The sequence below is a fragment of the Monodelphis domestica genome, chromosome 4, assembly GCF_027887165.1.
Source record: "Monodelphis domestica isolate mMonDom1 chromosome 4, mMonDom1.pri, whole genome shotgun sequence".
Classification (NCBI taxonomy): Eukaryota; Metazoa; Chordata; class Mammalia; order Didelphimorphia; family Didelphidae; genus Monodelphis; species Monodelphis domestica.
The window spans coordinates 378751609-378767667 of record NC_077230.1 but is presented as its reverse complement, the minus strand read 5'-3'; the positions used below and the strand labels follow the sequence as shown (position 1 = coordinate 378767667).

At 55.5% G+C, this 16059-nt stretch overlaps 1 protein-coding gene across 3 annotated transcripts; it reads right to left on the bottom strand.

Moving 5' to 3' along the window:
- Positions 1-280: 280 nt before the first annotated feature.
- On the bottom strand, positions 281-15291 carry MAP3K6 (mitogen-activated protein kinase kinase kinase 6). 3 transcript variants are annotated; one of them, XM_001370917.5, is made up of 29 exons: positions 14674-15291; positions 12355-12494; positions 11604-11627; positions 11155-11345; positions 10847-11015; positions 10257-10363; positions 9837-10004; positions 9589-9701; positions 9245-9404; positions 9014-9164; positions 8817-8924; positions 8438-8487; positions 8230-8325; positions 7818-7899; positions 7604-7737; positions 7324-7451; positions 6998-7134; positions 5253-5358; positions 4608-4765; positions 4296-4488; positions 4071-4206; positions 3656-3815; positions 3094-3279; positions 2577-2682; positions 2219-2381; positions 2016-2125; positions 1639-1721; positions 794-870; positions 281-634 (listed from the first exon to the last, which is right to left on the bottom strand). In XM_001370917.5, the coding sequence occupies exons 1-29, from the start codon at positions 14984-14986 to the stop codon at positions 571-573; spliced, it is 3813 nt and encodes a 1270-aa protein (XP_001370954.3). In that variant the 5' UTR covers positions 14987-15291; the 3' UTR covers positions 281-570. The 3 variants fall into 3 exon arrangements, with proteins under 3 accessions (XP_001370954.3, XP_007491451.2, XP_056651437.1); XM_007491389.3 differs by having other exon boundaries at positions 11146-11345; positions 14674-15290; XM_056795459.1 differs by lacking the exon at positions 14674-15291 and having other exon boundaries at positions 11202-11345; positions 12355-12471.
- Positions 15292-16059: the final 768 nt, after the last annotated feature.

Sequence of the window (16059 nt, the reverse complement as noted above, 5' to 3'; positions counted from 1 at the left end):
GCTTTGGGGCATGCATCTGCCTTTGGCCCTTAAATACAGGGATTCTTGTTCACTTTGTCTCCCCAGAGCCTTGCCTTCAGCGAGGGCTTAGTAAATACTTCTGGGATTCAATATGGGACATAGAATCAAAAAGAAATCCGGTCAGGTTGGAAACTAGGTGGATGGGTAGATAGAGACTGAGACTCAAAGGGAGAAGTCCCAGGGGACCTGGAAGGCTGGTCTAGGGTTCTCTTTCTTACCCCCATCATCTCTTGGGCTCCACAGCAGTGAGAGACAAATATACAAAAGTGTCCTCTTTAATGGTTCCGGCCTGGCCACTGCCCTTGGCCAAACCCTCCCAGGAACAGGTCAGCTCCCAGAGCAGTTAATCCTGTTTCTCTTCAGCTACCCCTGCTCTCCCCTCCTCCCCAATACTTTGTGGAGAAAGGGCGCCTCTGTCCACCACAAAGAAGTGCTGCCTCCTGGGCCTCTGGATGCACGGAAGCATGAGTGGTATCGGCTGCCATGAAGTCTGTGAGTCTGACCTTGCTTGTGTCCATCACATCCTGAGTCTTTTGGAGAGGTGGAAGTCTAGGGCACTGGCACTGCCCTCTGTGCCATGATGGCTCTCCAGATTCGGCACACCATTCCACCTCTTTGGAGAAATGGATAGTTTCAGTAAGCACAGCCCAAATCAGATTCCCCATCTTGGCCTGAGGGGCCTGGCTGACCAGTGTCAGGGGACCCAGAGGAGCTGGAACCAGAGGAGGGGACTCCCTGTAGAATTCATGCATGTGTAAATCAGGGAAGATACCTGATCCGAGTATAGACAAGGTCATCTCGACTGGCACAGGTAATCAGCATGTGTAAGGTGAAACCGTGACTCCAGAGCTGGGAGGCCAAGAGAAAATAAAACAATAGCTATCTTCTATAGCATCTGAAAGTCTACAAAGCACTTCACATGTCATATCTCACTTGATTTTCACAAGAATTTTGACACTGAGGCCCAGAGAAGTTAAGAAATTGGCTCAAGGTTACACAGCCAAGAAAATATTAGAGAGATGATTTGAATTCAGGATTTTCTGAGTCCAAGTCCAGCACTCAATTCCCGACACCACTTAGTGGCCTTAGCGACACTGAGGCTGAAAAGGAAGTCCCAGAACAATAAGAAATCATCTGGCTTGGAGTTCCTGCTCTGTCCTCGATTCCCCTTTCTGGGTAACTTTGGGCCAGGCTACTCCTCTTTCTGGGTTTTGGTTCCTTTTCAGTAAAAGAAGAATCACTAGTCACAACAGAAGAATAGAGCAGAGTTCCCCATCTCAGCTTCTCTACCCCTGTTCTTGGGGTTCAAGAACTTAGGTTTGAATCTGGCCTTTGCTGCTTCCTAGCTATGAGTCTGGACTAATTACTTCCCCTGTAGGCTTGCCTGATTCTGTGAAATAAGGAGGCTGGACAGATGATGTCTAGAGTCAGAATCCTGTGAGTGGATCCAGCCCTGAGAGTATGACAGAGTCCAAGGTGATCCCTCTGCCTCAGTCCCCCCCCCCCCCAATGCTACTCCAGACATGGGTCTTGGGAGGAAGAAGCCTCTGGGTGAGTGGAGGGGAGTGTTTCTCCTTGACCCTCATCCTCCCCCTCACCAGGGCCCGCAGTACTCACTGTCTGGATAGTGCCTGAGTCTACACCCAGCTGCTGCAGCCACTGGGCCAGCTCAGGGTCCCCTGGAGAAGCTGGTGGGATCTCTATGAGAGGGAAATGGCATGATAAGTCCCAGGAGCTTGGAATCTCCCTTCCTTCCCCCTTGTTCCTGATCTCAGAAACACAATGGGAGGACTGGAAGGCATCTTAGATATCAGCCTGGCCTTAAAGTATCATGTAAATTTGAGTTATTGTTACTTAGCCAATCACCTCCCCAGAGAGGGAAATGGCACACCTATTGGTGGTACCAGTGACTTTAGAACCCATGTTCCAACTCCCAACCCAGGGCTCTTCCCAGAACACTGGGCTGCCCAGTCCTACCTAGTACCCTTGGGTACCTGCAGGCCCAGGGACTAAGGTTACAGTTGAGGTCTCCTCGGCATGCTGTAGTGCCCTGAAGGCTAATACTTGGCATTGCCTCTCCTTCTCTGCCAACTGTCCTAGGAGCCTGAAAAACAAGGCGTGATGCCGAGGTGTTGATCACTTTAATCGCACCTATTGAATTAAAGTGGGGATGGACGATATCCATCAGGGTGCTCACCTGCCTGTCTCTGCCCTTAGGAGGCTCAGCTGTGCCAAAAGGGGCAGGGAATCCTGTTCAGGTACCCTTGAGTGACTCCTCCTGGGTGGGACACCCCTTTGCCCAGGTTCCTGTTCTTCCTCACTCCCATCTTCAGGCATCCCCATGGCTGACTTCTTTAGCTCTGAAAGCACAAAAGATGGGCACAGTTGGTATTTGACATAAGCAGGGGTCCCCAGGAAAGGCAGTGCCAGTCTAGCTCAGTATTTGCTGACTCGAGGCCAGAAGATACAGCTCTTCCTTCTTTCTCAATATCCACTTCTTTACCCCCTGCCCACAGTGACCACCCTGGGCCCATCAACTCCAACTCAGGCCAAACCTGTCCCCAGCACAGCCAGGGCTGCCCGCACCGCCCGGCTCATCAGCCCATCCAGGGCAAACATCCAATGGGGCCGGATTTCATGCCTTCTGAGGACTCGTTTCACCTGGGGAGGATGGTGATTTCACATAAGAGCTGATGGCAAGAGAAGGTGCCTGAGATTAGGAATGGGGCCTAAAAGAAGGCATTAGGAGTCTGAATTAAGGAGCAGAGGCCTGCTCTGCCCAGGCCTATGATTAGAAGTGGGTAAGGGTACAGGATCTGAGCCCCAGGAGGTGTGAGGATGGTGCCAGGGTACATCTAAAGGTTTGGGAAATAGGAGCCAGGGGGGAAATTGCTTCCATGTGTCCAGGGGATATATTAGGTTTTGTTCCCATCCCCTCAGAGAAATGAGCAAAAACTCCATCAGCAGGGATCTGGGACAGAGGCAGTGGGGTGGGTGAGATGCTCTTTGGGTCCAGCTTGAGAGCTCTTCCAGCCTTGTACCATCCCTCATCCTGGCTCTGGCCCTACTCACAGCATCCTGGAAAGCGAAAAGGGGTCCTTGGAGTAATGCTGAGCTATGTCCCTGGGCCTGGAGCTGCTCCTGCAGGGCCCGAAGCTCCTGTGCCAGCTGCCGGCGGCTGGGAGAGCAAATGTAGCTTTGGAGGCCTCTCACCAGCTGGGCTATCTGCTCTCGGCTCAGCTGTGGCCCAGGGGGGCCCTAGGGACAAAGTTAGGGAAGAAAAGCAGGTTTAGTTCATCAGGGCCCCCTCCTGGAGCCACTGGATGATGCCTAAGAGATGTCCTCACGTGGCAGGTCCAGGCCCAGATGTCTCAGAGAGCTAAGGCTATAGAGGAAGGGTTGGTGAGAGGCAGTTGGGCTGGGCATAGTGAGTGGAGTAAGAGGGTGGCACCCTCAACACAAGATGGCTTAGAGCTGGAAAGGACCTTAAGAGAATCTCATTCAACCCTGTCATTCTGGATATTGAGAAACTGAAGCCCAGGAAGAATGGTCTCTCGAAGGTCACACACCAGCCCAGGTTCTCTGGATCCCCATCATGGGTTCTCTCCCCCCCTCTGGGTTCTAGTGTGCCCACCTGCTTCAGTGCCCATTGAAGACTCTCCACTATGGTGGACAGCTCCTGGCTGAGGACTCGCTCCAGCATGGCCCTCCGCTCGCTCTCCTTACGCATCAGGGACCGCTGTGGGTTCTCCTCTGGTGATGAGATCTGCTCTGCGACAGAGTCCTCGGGCACCCTGAGCATGGCATGGGTATACTGGTCTCCAGACTATTCTGGCTGGTCCTGAATGGGATAGGACCCAGGCTACTGGAGCCCCTGGGTACTAGTACCAGAATAAAGGTGCAAAACCTCTCCTGAGCCCCAGGGGGCACTTGATGCCCCTCACAGGAGTGGTTCCTGGTCTGGGGTCTCTTGTCTTGGTGAGGAGGTAGCCCTGAAGATGCCCACCCTGGAAACATCCTGTCCCCCCCCTCCCATCTGTTGTCCTTACCGAAGCTGGCTGTTGGGGGCTCCTCCTTCACTGAGGCAGCGCTTCGGGGGCATGGGGTTGGTCTGGGGAGTGGTACCCGGACATGGCACCGTCTGTGACTGCCCAGCTGGGGAAGCTAGACCAATTGGTGGGATACCTGGGGACCAGGAACTGTCAGGCTGAGCACTACTTGGCCTCCTCCCTCCTCAAGCCCTCCCCACAGCCTTTCATTGGCCCAGGGCACACCTGTAGGATGAGGGCTGGGGTGGGATAACATGGGGTTTCGGGCTCTACGCCGGGGCTGCAGGAAAGGGTCATTCAGCAAGGCAGCGGCACTGGCCCGGTGCTTGGGTTCAGGCTCAAAGGTGCGAAGGATGAAGGCTCGGGCCTCCTCAGACATGGCACTGGGCACTGGGGGGTGGATCTTGTACATGCCCACCTAGAGACAGAGGGAGGGGAGTAGGAAAGGCCACTGGAGTACTGCCACCAACACCCACACCCACCCGAGGGTGTTAGGTCCTGGCTCACCCTGCCCCTGAGCTGAAGGGTGGGAAATACCTGGAACATGGCAGCCTGTGGGCTGCCTAGCTCATAGAAAGGTGGTCGTCCAGTGGCCATTTCAATGACAGTGCAGCCCAGAGACCAGATATCAGCGGCCTTTCCGTAGCCCCGGGGGCCTTGGTCAATGATCTCAGGGGCCATGTACTGTAAGGTTCCTATGAGGACAGATGCCATGTGACTTGAAGGACACCATGGAACCTAGACCAGGCACTGGCATTCCTTCCCTCCCCACCAACACAGTCAATACACACTAGGCCAGTGATGGCGAATCTTTTAGAGACCAAGTGCCCAAACTACAACCCACATGTGAGCTGCCTTATGCTTATCCCAGACAGAGTGGGAAGGGAATGCTCCCATTAGGCTGCTGGGCAGAGGGGTGGGTAATGAGAGAAATGTCCTCAGGGGCATGTGGAGAGGCAGAGCAGAGCAGGCCCCTCTGCTACTCATGCCAGGGGTTTGCCAACATGGCCTTAGGCTCTTATTCACACTAGGCACTGCCACCTACTACATGAAACATTGGGTACCACAGGTCACCACTCAAGGCAAGATGACCCATGACCAGGAAGGTGCCAAGGTCCCTAAAGAGTCCCCATTGCCCAGAGAAGGCAGCCTTTATTTCTCTTCCCTTCCCTCTGACCTTACCTGTGAAGGTCTCCGTACAGGGAGTGATGCCTGCAAGCCTCTTGGAGGTGCCAAAGTCAGAGATCTTGAGAAGCCCACTGTATGTGTTGATCAGTACATTGTCCCCCTGGCAAAGAATTTGGGTGTCCAGCAGGTGTTAGGCTGGAATCCAGTAGTGCCAGGGCCTGGAGTTGATCTCCTGCCTTGGGGGAGGTGGGGGAAGCCTGGAGGAATGGGGCTATCCTCAGGAAGCCCCAGCCTGAGTCCCGAATGGCCCAATCTCATGGTCTTCTCCACTTATCCAGATGAATGGCTTGTATGCTTGCCCTAGGGGCAAACCTACTGCCCCAGCCCAGTTTTTTATGCCATTCCCATCTCATCCCCACAGCCCAAGTGAATGGGCCTTTGTCTCCCTCTGTGCCTTTGTCCCCCCACTTAATCAGAAATGCATGTAGTAGAGCCCAGGTTTCCTATTCTGTAAAATAGAGGACTGTTTAGGGTCCACTTCAGCTCCATCATTCTGTGGTCTAGTGGTGGTGGTAGAGCTGGCAGAGACTTTGAAGGCCACAGTCTAGTCTCCAACTGAACGATAACCTAGGGAAGTGGTCATTTAGCATTTGCTTGAAGACTTCTCATTATGGGGAGCTCATTACCACCTTGAGGCACCTCTCCTTTCAGAGAACCCCAAAAGTCAGCAAGTTGCACTGGCCCTCCCAGCTTTGGTTTATCTCCCAATCTTATTGATGGCTTCCAGACTCGAGTCTAACTAGAGCCAAGGAGTCACCTCCTGGGCTCTGAATGTCTCTTGTTGTCTTGGCTGCGATGTCACACTGTGGTTCCCACTGAGCCTACAGTCCACTAATGCTGCCAGCTCATTTTCCCCATAAGCCTCTGCTTCACCATATGTCCCCCAGTCCTGTTCTTCAGTTCCAAAGTTCAGACTGTACCAATGTAAGAATGTGCCTTGACATCCTAATCAATTTAACCTTCAGACCTGTTAGAGCAATTTAGCTGCTGCCTCTTATCTGTCTGTCTCTTCCAATTTTAAATTAAATTTGTGTCTCAGGGCAACTAGGTGGCTCAGTGAATAGGGAGCCAGGTCTGAAGATGGGGATGGGTGGGTGCTAGGTTTAAATCTGGCCTTTGACACTTCCTAGCTATATGGTCCTGGGCTAGTCACTTAACCCCAACTGACTAGCCTTTGCCCACTTCTTTTGTCTTAGAATTGATATTAATAAGGGGAGAATTAAAGAAGGGGCAGCTAGATGACTCAGTGGATTGAAAGCCAGGCCTAGAGACAGGAGGTCCTGGGTTCAAATGTGTCCTCAGACACTTCCTAGATAGGTGCAAGTTCCTTGATCCTCACTGCCTAGCCATTATAGATCTTCTGCTTTAGAACCAATACAGTATTGATTCTAGGACAGAAGGGAAGGGTTTCTTCTTTTTTTTTCTCATTTAATTTGTGTCCATTCAAAAGCATTTTTTTTAAAGCATCCACTGCATGCCAGGCACTGTACTCATTGCTCGAGACCCTGATCTTGCAGAGCTTGCTTTCTGCTCCCCTATAAACCTGACGAGAAGAGGGTCTGTGCCTTCCCTCTGGTCAGTGGTCAAGGTGGCGTTCTGCTGGAAGCCCCTCTGCAGGCCGTCACCTATCCAGCTATTAATGACTCATCTTTGGGTCCAGTCATTCAACATCCCACCCATTCTGATTCCCTGGATGTCTCTGTGCGCCTGTGCCTGTGCTCCCACCCAGCGGTCCTCACCTTGATGTCTCGGTGTATGATGTGGTTGTCATGGAGATAGCTCAGCCCCTGCAGGATCTGCCGCGTATAGAAGCTGATGGTGCTCTCATTGTCCTGAAGTGGTCCCCACACAGCCCGCAACAAGGAAGACAGGCTGCCTGCGTGCAGGGACAGGCATGCCGCTGCCTCAGACCACAGTCCCGCCCCGGCTCCCCCTCCCCATTACCATTCTGGGCCCACATTCTCTCTCTCAGGCTCCCATCTCCCAGGCATCACCCCCGAGTCTTGGGACCCACAATTCCCTGTCCGTACCCCAAACCCTGTGCCCGTGCCCCTTGCCTAGGTACCTCCAGGTACCTCCTCCATGAAAATCTTGAGGAAACCAGCCTGGCTGATGGAGCCCAGGTACTGGACAATGTTCTTATGGCGCAAACGTTTGTGCAGGGCAATTTCCTCATGTAGGGGTTGGGAAAACCTGGAGATGGGGGCAGAGCCTGCCATCACTCCCAGGCACCAGCTTCCGGCACTGCCCTGGGCCTCGGCCTGAATGGGGTCTGTTGGTCACTGCCTCCCTCCTGTGCCAGATCCCCTGGCCTTAGGCCAGCCCCGTTCGCCCAGTGCCTGTACCTGCTGTCCCTCTCAGGGATCTCCTTGATGGCGATCCGTACCTGGGTGCTGAGGTCCCGACCGGCATACACCACCCCATAGGTACCTTTGCCCAGGACCAGCCGCTCTCCCGTCTCTGTGTACTCGTATTCAAACTGGGGCAATGGAGAGGGAGGGTCAGCCGGCCCCCGGGATTCCTCCCCCAGGACCCCCACCAGCCCCGGGGCCCTCTTACCTCCAGCACCTCCTTGGTGGCCACCCCCTCATCTCCAGGCAGCACCGGCTGTGTCACGAAGGCCTGGATCAGTCTGCAGAACCTGTGTGGACCCAATCAGCTATTGTGGACCTCCGGCCTGTGTCTGCCGTGGGACCTGGAGCCTTCGCTGGCCCTTGGTCACCTCCCACCCGTGGTCCTCCTCCTGGTTCCTCCCTGATGCTGCCCTTGTTAACCCCAACTCTTATAGAGGGTGTCCCAGAAGCCAGTTTAGTAGCTGAAAACTGCATTAAGACTTCTGAGACAGCTCTGCGGAGGTGAGGGAGCCCCTCTCCCCTGCCCCGGCCCCACCTCCTCTCCTGGCCCTTATCCCCAGGCTCCCAGGATGCTCAGAGGAGTCCCCGAGGCCCCTTGCGTCTGGTCCCAGGCTCACCACTGGCAGTGCTGGTGGCTGGGAAAGCCCAGCTGGAAGTCCTGGGCCGTGTGGAGCACATACAGGAAGCAATAGCGCTCGTCTCTCTTCGAGATGCTGGGGAAGGAGAGCCAAGGCGGGCTGGCGGCCCCAGAACGCCTCAGGGCAACCCCGTCCTCCCACCCGCTGGGAGCCCTCTGCCAGGAATGGGGGACATCAAGTGTCTCACCTGACTCCCCGGATGGAGGCCGCGGGGAAGGTCCAGCCAGAGCCGGCAGCCTGGGGGAAAGGGGGGGTGGGGGACTGGCCTTGGGGAGACGTGGGTGGGGAGATTTGGGGGCACAGGGTCTAGGAGGATAGGATTCCAGGCCATGGAAGGGAAGGACGGGGATTCACGAGGCTGGGATAGGGGGTATCTGGTCGGGCCACATGTGAGGATGGAAGTCCACGACATGGAGCCTGGGGCTGGGATGGGGCCAGGGCTTAGGGCGATGGGATCCAGGGGTGGAGGGGGAGGAGGGAACTCGGGCCCTGGAGGACAGGGATGCAGGCCAGGGGGATGGGGGGAGGGGACCAGGGCATCATGGAACATGGGGGGGCAGCCCCACCTCTGTCTCAGACTCTAGCAGGCTCAAAGTCACGGCCGCATTGGGGTCCCCCTCCTGAACCCGGAGCCTGGCTGGCTGCAGCACCTTGTTCAGTTCTAGGATTAGCACCTGGAAGGGGTGAGGGAAAGGCACATCCGGTACCAGGGTACCAGCCTGGGCACCAGCCCCAACTTTCCCTAGTTCTGCATCCTCCATACCGGGCATTCGTCTGTGGCAGCAAAGGGCTGGCAGGACTGCAGGAGGAAGGCCAGCCAGAAGAGAGCCCGCTGGCCCGTGGGCCCTGAGGGCTGCGGGGCTGGGGAGAAGTGCCGGTAGAGGAGGAAGGTCTCCATCACGGAGGCCAGGTACCTGCGGGCACAGGACGAGGCCGGACGTCAGGCGCGTGGGGAGGCCGGCCTCCCAGCCCCCTCTGGGTCACGGGCACCTACCACAGGGGGGCGTTCAGCTGGTAGAGCTGCTCAGCAGCCAGGGCCACCTGGGTAGGGTCATTGGCAAGGATCTGGGCACCCAGGTAGAAGCCCACGTCCCAGTAGTACTGCATCTTCTCCACGCTGCCCTTGCGGCCCAGCAGGCATCCCAGCTTCAGCCCTGAGCACGGGGTAGACACGAGGATGCCGGTGAATGGGGCGCGGGGGAGGCTCTCCGTGCCATGGCTTTGGGGGGCGGCAGCGTGTTCCCGGGCTCCCCGGCCCCTCCCTCCCCCTGCCACTGGAAGCACGGTGCCAGCCCCACGTCACAGGAAGAGGCCCGGCCCGGGAATGGGAGGCGTCACCTATCTGGCGGAGCTCGTCTGAATTCTCAAACTGGTGCCCGGCGGCTAGGAGCAGGACGGCCGCGTTGATGCCCGAGTGGAGGCTGGGCTCTGTCTCGAAGGCCTGTCGGTACCTGGGGTCGGCAGGCAGGCCGGGGGGAGTGAGGAGGCTGCCTAGAGAGGTCCCCGCTATTCACCCAGTAGCCCTGGCGGCACCCCGCGCTGCGGCTCTCTGCTCCCTCTCCCGCCCGGCCGCCGGCCGCTCTCACCAGCGGCAGGCCTGGTCCCGGTGACGGGTGTCAGTGAAGCCCGAGCTGATGAACAGGTCCTTGTAGATTCGGCCACACATGCAGTAGAGGTCGGGGGCCACGGCCCCACGCCGCACCAGGGGCAGCAACACAGAGAGGGCTTTGTCGCGGTCGCCGGGCCTGTTCCTTCTGCAGCCAGCCGGCAAGGGGAGGGCTGAGGCCTCGGCAGGAGCCCGGGACCCTGCAGCCCAGCCCCTCGGGCCGGCCCCCGCTTCCCTTTTTTGAGGCCACGTGCTCGGATGTCCAGCCGCTGCTCTCCTTATTTTACCGTGCACCTTGCCTGTCCCGATCACTTCTCACCCCCCGAGCCCCTCCCCCATTACCTGGGCGGCGGGCAGCCTTCCCCACCCCCACTCCCACCCCACGCCCTGTGAGCCTCACTGGTTGAGAGCAAAGGTGTAGTGGAAGCAGATGTTGTGCTGCTCAGCCATATCACAGGTGGGCAAGGCCTGCAGCGTCTCCACCAGAGAGATGATCGCCCCGTAGTCCTGGGAAGGGAGAGAGGATCACTTCCAGTGGGCACTCGCACTTCCACCTTCTCCTGCTGGCTGGCCTGGGAGGCCTCCCTCTGAGCTCCGGCCCTTCCCCTTTCTTGTTTGTGGCCAGTGAAAGAGGACAGGCCTGAGGAAACAAGGGCTGGAGCTTCCCAGCACAGAGACTGATTAAGGCATGCTCGCTGCCAACAAACCAGGCCCAGGACCCTCACGCAGCTTAGGGCCCTCCCAGGAGCACCCATTAAGAGCTGGACCCTAAAGGACCTGCAAGCTCTTCATTTCCCAGAGGAGGAAGCCAAGGTGAAGAGGAGCGGCTTGTACCACTTCACATTCAGTGCTCTTTCCATTTCATTGCCCTGCCTCAGTTTCCTTCTCTAGAGTCGGCTACCATCCTAAAATCCCTCAGGTAGGTGGCAGAAGCTGTAAAGAATGGAAGAAAATGGGGTCTGGCCTCCACCCCCTTCTGTCCATGCACACCTGCACATCCCTGTAGGAGAGCAACAGGGTCATGATGATGTCAGGGGTCAGCAGCTCCACGCTGTCCAGTCGGCGCTGCAACCGGGCCAACTCGTGACGCAGCTGGTCCCCAGAGAAGCGCTCCCGGGCCCGGCGGATGTCCCTTCGCATGGTCTCCCGGAAGTAGCCACTGGGTGAGGGATGATAGTTAGGCTTGATCCTGGCCCCCAACCATGGTTCTCCAGGCCTTCCCTCCCAATACTCCATTCCATCCTGGTCATTGCGCCCCTCTCCCTCCTACTGCTCCCTGGCGTCTCCACCTGGAGTACCAGGAGTTGGTGGGAATAGCCTCTAGCAGGCGGACAAGCCTGCCCACCAGGGGGGTGAGGAGGGCCTCAGCGCCTGCCCCCAACTGGAACAGTCCATCCGCCAGCCCCTTCATAACGCCTGCATCGCCACACAGGACCCGTCCTTGACCTGTCACCATGTAGGGGATGAAAGTGTAGCCTCCAACGCAATCCTGCAAAGAAGCCGCAGGCATGACGGAAAGGAGGGAGCACGTCTCCCCTCCAGATGGCACCCCCTGTGTCGTCCCCTTGGTTATGGGGCAGCAAGGGCTGATGCCAGAACAACTCAAAGGAAAGGGCCTGGCTGACAGTCTGGAAAATGACTGAAGATAACATGTGGGCACATGCTTGGCAGTGTTGGGGGTCAAAGGGGTCTGTGGACTGGGCTGGGCTGGAGTTTAGACTGGGGAAAGAAGCTTGGTCCTACTCACAGCGTTTTTCTGGAAGACATCTTCCTGTAGGGATAAGGATACTAAATTAATAGACTTACTCTCCTGCCCATCCTCAGGCACAATACCACCCCTAGGTCCCTCCCTGGCCCTTTTTTGGCCCAGTCTCTCTTCTACTCTCAGAACAGACTCATCAAGGACAGCTGGTGAGATTGAGCGCTGGAAGGAACCTTAGAGATAATTTAGTCCAACCCCCTTCTCCTTAAGGTAAGGAAACTGAGGCCCAGGACAATCATAGGTTCCTAAATTAAAGCTGGAAGAGATCTCAGAAATCATCTAATCTACTCCAATTCTTATATATAGATGAGGCAGCTAAGTGGCACAGGGAGAAGAGGACTAAACTTGGAGTCAGGAAGTCCTCAGTTTACATCCTGACTGAGACTCCAAGCCTTGGGGGGACAAAGCCAAAGCAAAATATTTCAGCCTTCCAGGAGCTTACTGGCCAAACTTCTCATTTGACAGATGAGGACATTCGGAGAAACTAATAACTTGTCTATGGTCATAAAGGTGGCGAATGGGGGGTTGGGGCAGGAGGTGATTCTGAAATCCAATAAACTCCCAAGTAGCACAGTGCCTGGCACAGAGAAAGCACTTAAAGGCTCGTGGATGTGACCTGAGTTTCCAAGGGTCTCAGAATGGGAAGATATTGGTTCAGTGCATGAGTGACTTTTCCAAGGTCCTGCACCCATCTTAACCACCCATTCTACCTGAAATCCACAGGAGGCCCACCTACCCTGAGGGCCTGCAAGTCAGGCAGGTCTGTTTGGGCACAGAGGAGCACATTGTTCATCATGCTGAAACTCTCCCTCACTCCAAGGTGGTAGAACAGAGAGGGCTGGCCCAGGGAGCCGCTCACTTCCAGTACAACCACATCTAGGGCAAGGGAGAGGGATAAAGCCTAAGAGAGGATCATTCTTCAGAGAACCCCCACATTCTTTCCCTAAAGATGTTTGAAGGTGACATGTTGAAAGTGGGAAGAGCTAGAGTCAAGTCAGTTTTGGAACAGAAATGATATCTATTTTTCCACTCCACCACAACCCTGCCCCAACTCAAACTCAGGCTTGGTCCTCAAAAGGTAGAGCCCTGGACTACCATCTCCATTCACCAAACCCTATCATTGGCTCTTCCTGTGTGGAGGAAACTTGAATTCTTAGATTCCCCCAAGAGGTGGGAAGGGGGAAAAGAGATCCATTCACTCTTCCCTTCAGTTGGGATTCATTAATACACAAAATACAGGAGTCAGACCTTAGAACACAGGATGTCAGAGCTGGGAGAGGCTTTAGAATATAGAACATTAGAACCAGGACAAATCTTTGAACAGTGTCAGAGCAGGGAAGAGCTAGAGAGATGATCCGGTCTAACCCAATCATTTTATAGAAGGGAAATTTTAGCTCCACCTCAACCCATCCCTAGCTCTTAGTTCCTGGGCCTTGAGGGCCCCTCCCTTCCAAATGCTGTCTACCCCTTCCTGAGGTTGTGCAAGAAGCTGCTTCTTCCCAGCAGGAAGCCCAACCCTGAATCAGGGGAAGGAGGCCCTGGGAACAGGGTTCTGGGCTGAGAGCCAGGATTTCTGACTTCCCATCCCAATTCTGTTGGAGCCTGACCCTCCCAGTCCCAAGGCTTAGGGCCTGTCGGGCTCAGACAGGACTCTTCATCCAAGGGGAACTCCAGCCCCATCCAGGTTTGGGGGAAGTGGTGTCATCCTAGGAGCAAAGTCTGCAAGCACTCCAGGGTTATGAGAAAGGTCCCAGCCCAGGCTCAAGGGTTGCCTGAGAATGAGACTTGCTGAGTGATACTATATGTCTGTATTTCTCTATGTAGAGCTGCTGGGTTCACAGAAGCTCTTTAATAAATGTTTGTTTAACGGAATTGAAGTGCATGTGCACATGTTCCCTAGTACGGGAAGGGCCATTTTTAAACAATGATTTCATGGAGTGGCCTTCAGGGAAATAAACAAATCAGTATCCAAACTTAGAGAACGTGGGGTGGGGCTGACTCAGAATAAGAGATTTTACCCCCAACAAATGAAGCAATTGAAGGGTTTAGATGCCCTCCTTAAGTTTCTCGCGGAGCCCCGCCTCTGGACCCTACTCTTCTTGCCTCACCTCTCTGAGACACATCCCACACCCCCACTCTTGAACTGCAGTCTCTTGGTCCCACCCCCTTGGATATTTCTTTCCCTGCCCCCTGTTGGCTCCGCCCCGGTCTTAAAGCCCCACCCCCAGAGTAAATTTCCTCTTTAACGAGTCCTGGGCCCACCCCTCCTTTATGTCCCTCCCTTAAACGCTGCCTCTAATTGGTTTTTATAGCCACATCCTTTTCCTAGCCACGCCCCATCGAACAATGAGCTCTCTTGTTTTCCGTCTTTAGTCCCTCCCCTCTTATCAGGCCAGGGTCTTTAAGGTCACTTCCCTCTTCTAGGCCCCATCCTTAACCTGATCTTCAGAGGTTCCCAACTACCTGAGCCCCGCCCTTTATAGCCCCGCCCCAGCGCCTCCTTTAGGCCACACCCCCTAATTGCTTTTCCTTGTGCCCCGCCCCTCCAGCACCACCCAGTACTTGGCCCCACCCATCCATTTTCTATCCCTATCAATTCCATCCCTGCATCCCTTGGCTCCGCTCATTACTTTTATTTGAATTCTGCCCCTCTTATCACCGTTCCAGTTAAACTTCTAGGTTCCGCCCACTCTGGGGCTTCTCCAATCCCCGCCCCCAGGACAAGGTCACACCTCTATATTAGTCCGCAAAGACCTCCCTTCGGTTTTCAATACCTCCGTTTTAGCCCCGCCCCCATGACCCTACCCATCCCCGCCCCCTTTATCTTCTATGCCTAGAATCCTGCCTCTCTTAGCCTCGCCTCCAGTTTTAGGCACCGCCCCAGTCTTTCCTCATAGGGTTCCTCCCAAGTTTTCTCATGAATCCCTCCATTCAGCCTTGCTCGCAGACACTCTTCCCATCCCAATCTCGCCCTCTTGGCCCCGCCTCATGGCCAGGCCCCGCCCCACCCCGCCCCCAGTGCCTTGCCGGCACACCGGGCTCGGGGCTCACTCACCAGCATTGTAGAAAGAGTCCAGCGCCGCAGACTCGCCTAGCGCCACGGTCCCAAAGGGCAGCGTGCGCACTTGCGGCGTCGGGCGCGGTCCGGGGAGCTGAGCGCAGGCGTCGCGCAGGCAGCGCAGGGGCAACGGCTCACCCTCGGCCTCAGCCTCAGGCTCTCGGGTTAACACGTAGACCACGCTGAGCGGCCGACTCCGGCTCCAGCCCCGGCCCGGGGCCGGCTGCCGCGGGGGGCTCGGCGCCGTGGCCAGCGGGTCCTGCCAGCAGCTGCCAGCGCGCTCTGGCCCCCGCTGGCCCGGGCCTGCCATCCCCCGCACCTGCAGGCCAGTGGCCGCGCTGTGGCTCCCGCTCCCCGCTCTGCTGGGTTCTCACGTGGGAGCCGGCCCGTCCTGGCCCTGCGGCTCCGCCCTGGCCCCGCCCTCGGAGTTTGGGCCGGGTGCCTGGGGACACCCGTGGGCAGGAGACCCGCGTGTGCTGGCCTGCGTGCCTGGGAGGAGAAGAGGGTAGAGGGCGGGCCCGTGGAAGAGAAGAGTCGGAGCGCCAGCTTGTTTATTTCCTAACTCTTGTGTCCAGGGCCAAGTCACCTCCCCTCTATGGGATTCTGCTTCCTCTCTGACCTCTCCTGAGGATTCTGAGTCTCAGCCATGGAAGATACTAGTCAGCTGTGAGAAAGTTCCGGGGACAAAGTCCGGAAAACCAGAACTCGGATTCTGCCTCAGACACTTAAGAATAATAATAGCTTACGTGTATATGGGACTTACTATGTGCCGGGCACTTTACAATGATCTCATTTGATCCTCACAACGGCCCTGAGAGAGAGATGCAATTATACCCATTTTATAGTTGAGGAAACTGAGGGGAACAGAGGTTAAGTGACTTGCCCAAGAGAAGTGGCTTGATTTGAACTCCTGTCTCCCTGACTCCAGGCCCAGGGCTCTATACTCTTCGACCCGGAGTTGTGAGACCCCAGCCAAGTCATTTAATCTCTCTCAAACTAGTTTCCTCATCTGCAAATAAAGATAATAAAGCACTTGTCAGATTGCGTTGTGATTATCCAATAAGATTACATATGGAAAGTGCTCAGCAAGTCTTTTAAGGGTCACTTTAAGAGCTAGCTATAATATTACGATGATAACTATTGAGTAAATTTGCATTTATTAAGCACCTACTAAATGCTGATTCGTGAGCAAATCACAAATTATTAAATATTAAGTAAATAAAAATTATCGTCTTTCATCCGTAAAATGAAGATATTAATACGCCTCCCTCCAGGGGTTCTGAGCGTTATGGACTCTGGTTAGGTCATTTGCCCAAGGTTGCAGAGACCAAATGCCAGAGGCGGAATTCGGACCCACATCTTCTGATTCTAATCCAGGGCTGT

Coding starts and splice junctions, on each gene's coding strand:
- MAP3K6 (XM_007491389.3), bottom strand. CDS start 14,986: ATGGCAGGCCCGGGCCAGCGGGGGCCAGAGCGCGCTGGCAGCTGCTGG. Junction 11,346..11,603: donor ATGTCTTCCAGAAAAACGCT/GTGAGTAGGACC, acceptor GCTTCTTTGCAG/GATTGCGTTGGAGGCTACAC. Junction 2,382..2,576: donor CCTGGCTGTGCTGGGGACAG/GTTTGGCCTGAG, acceptor TTGTGCTTTCAG/AGCTAAAGAAGTCAGCCATG.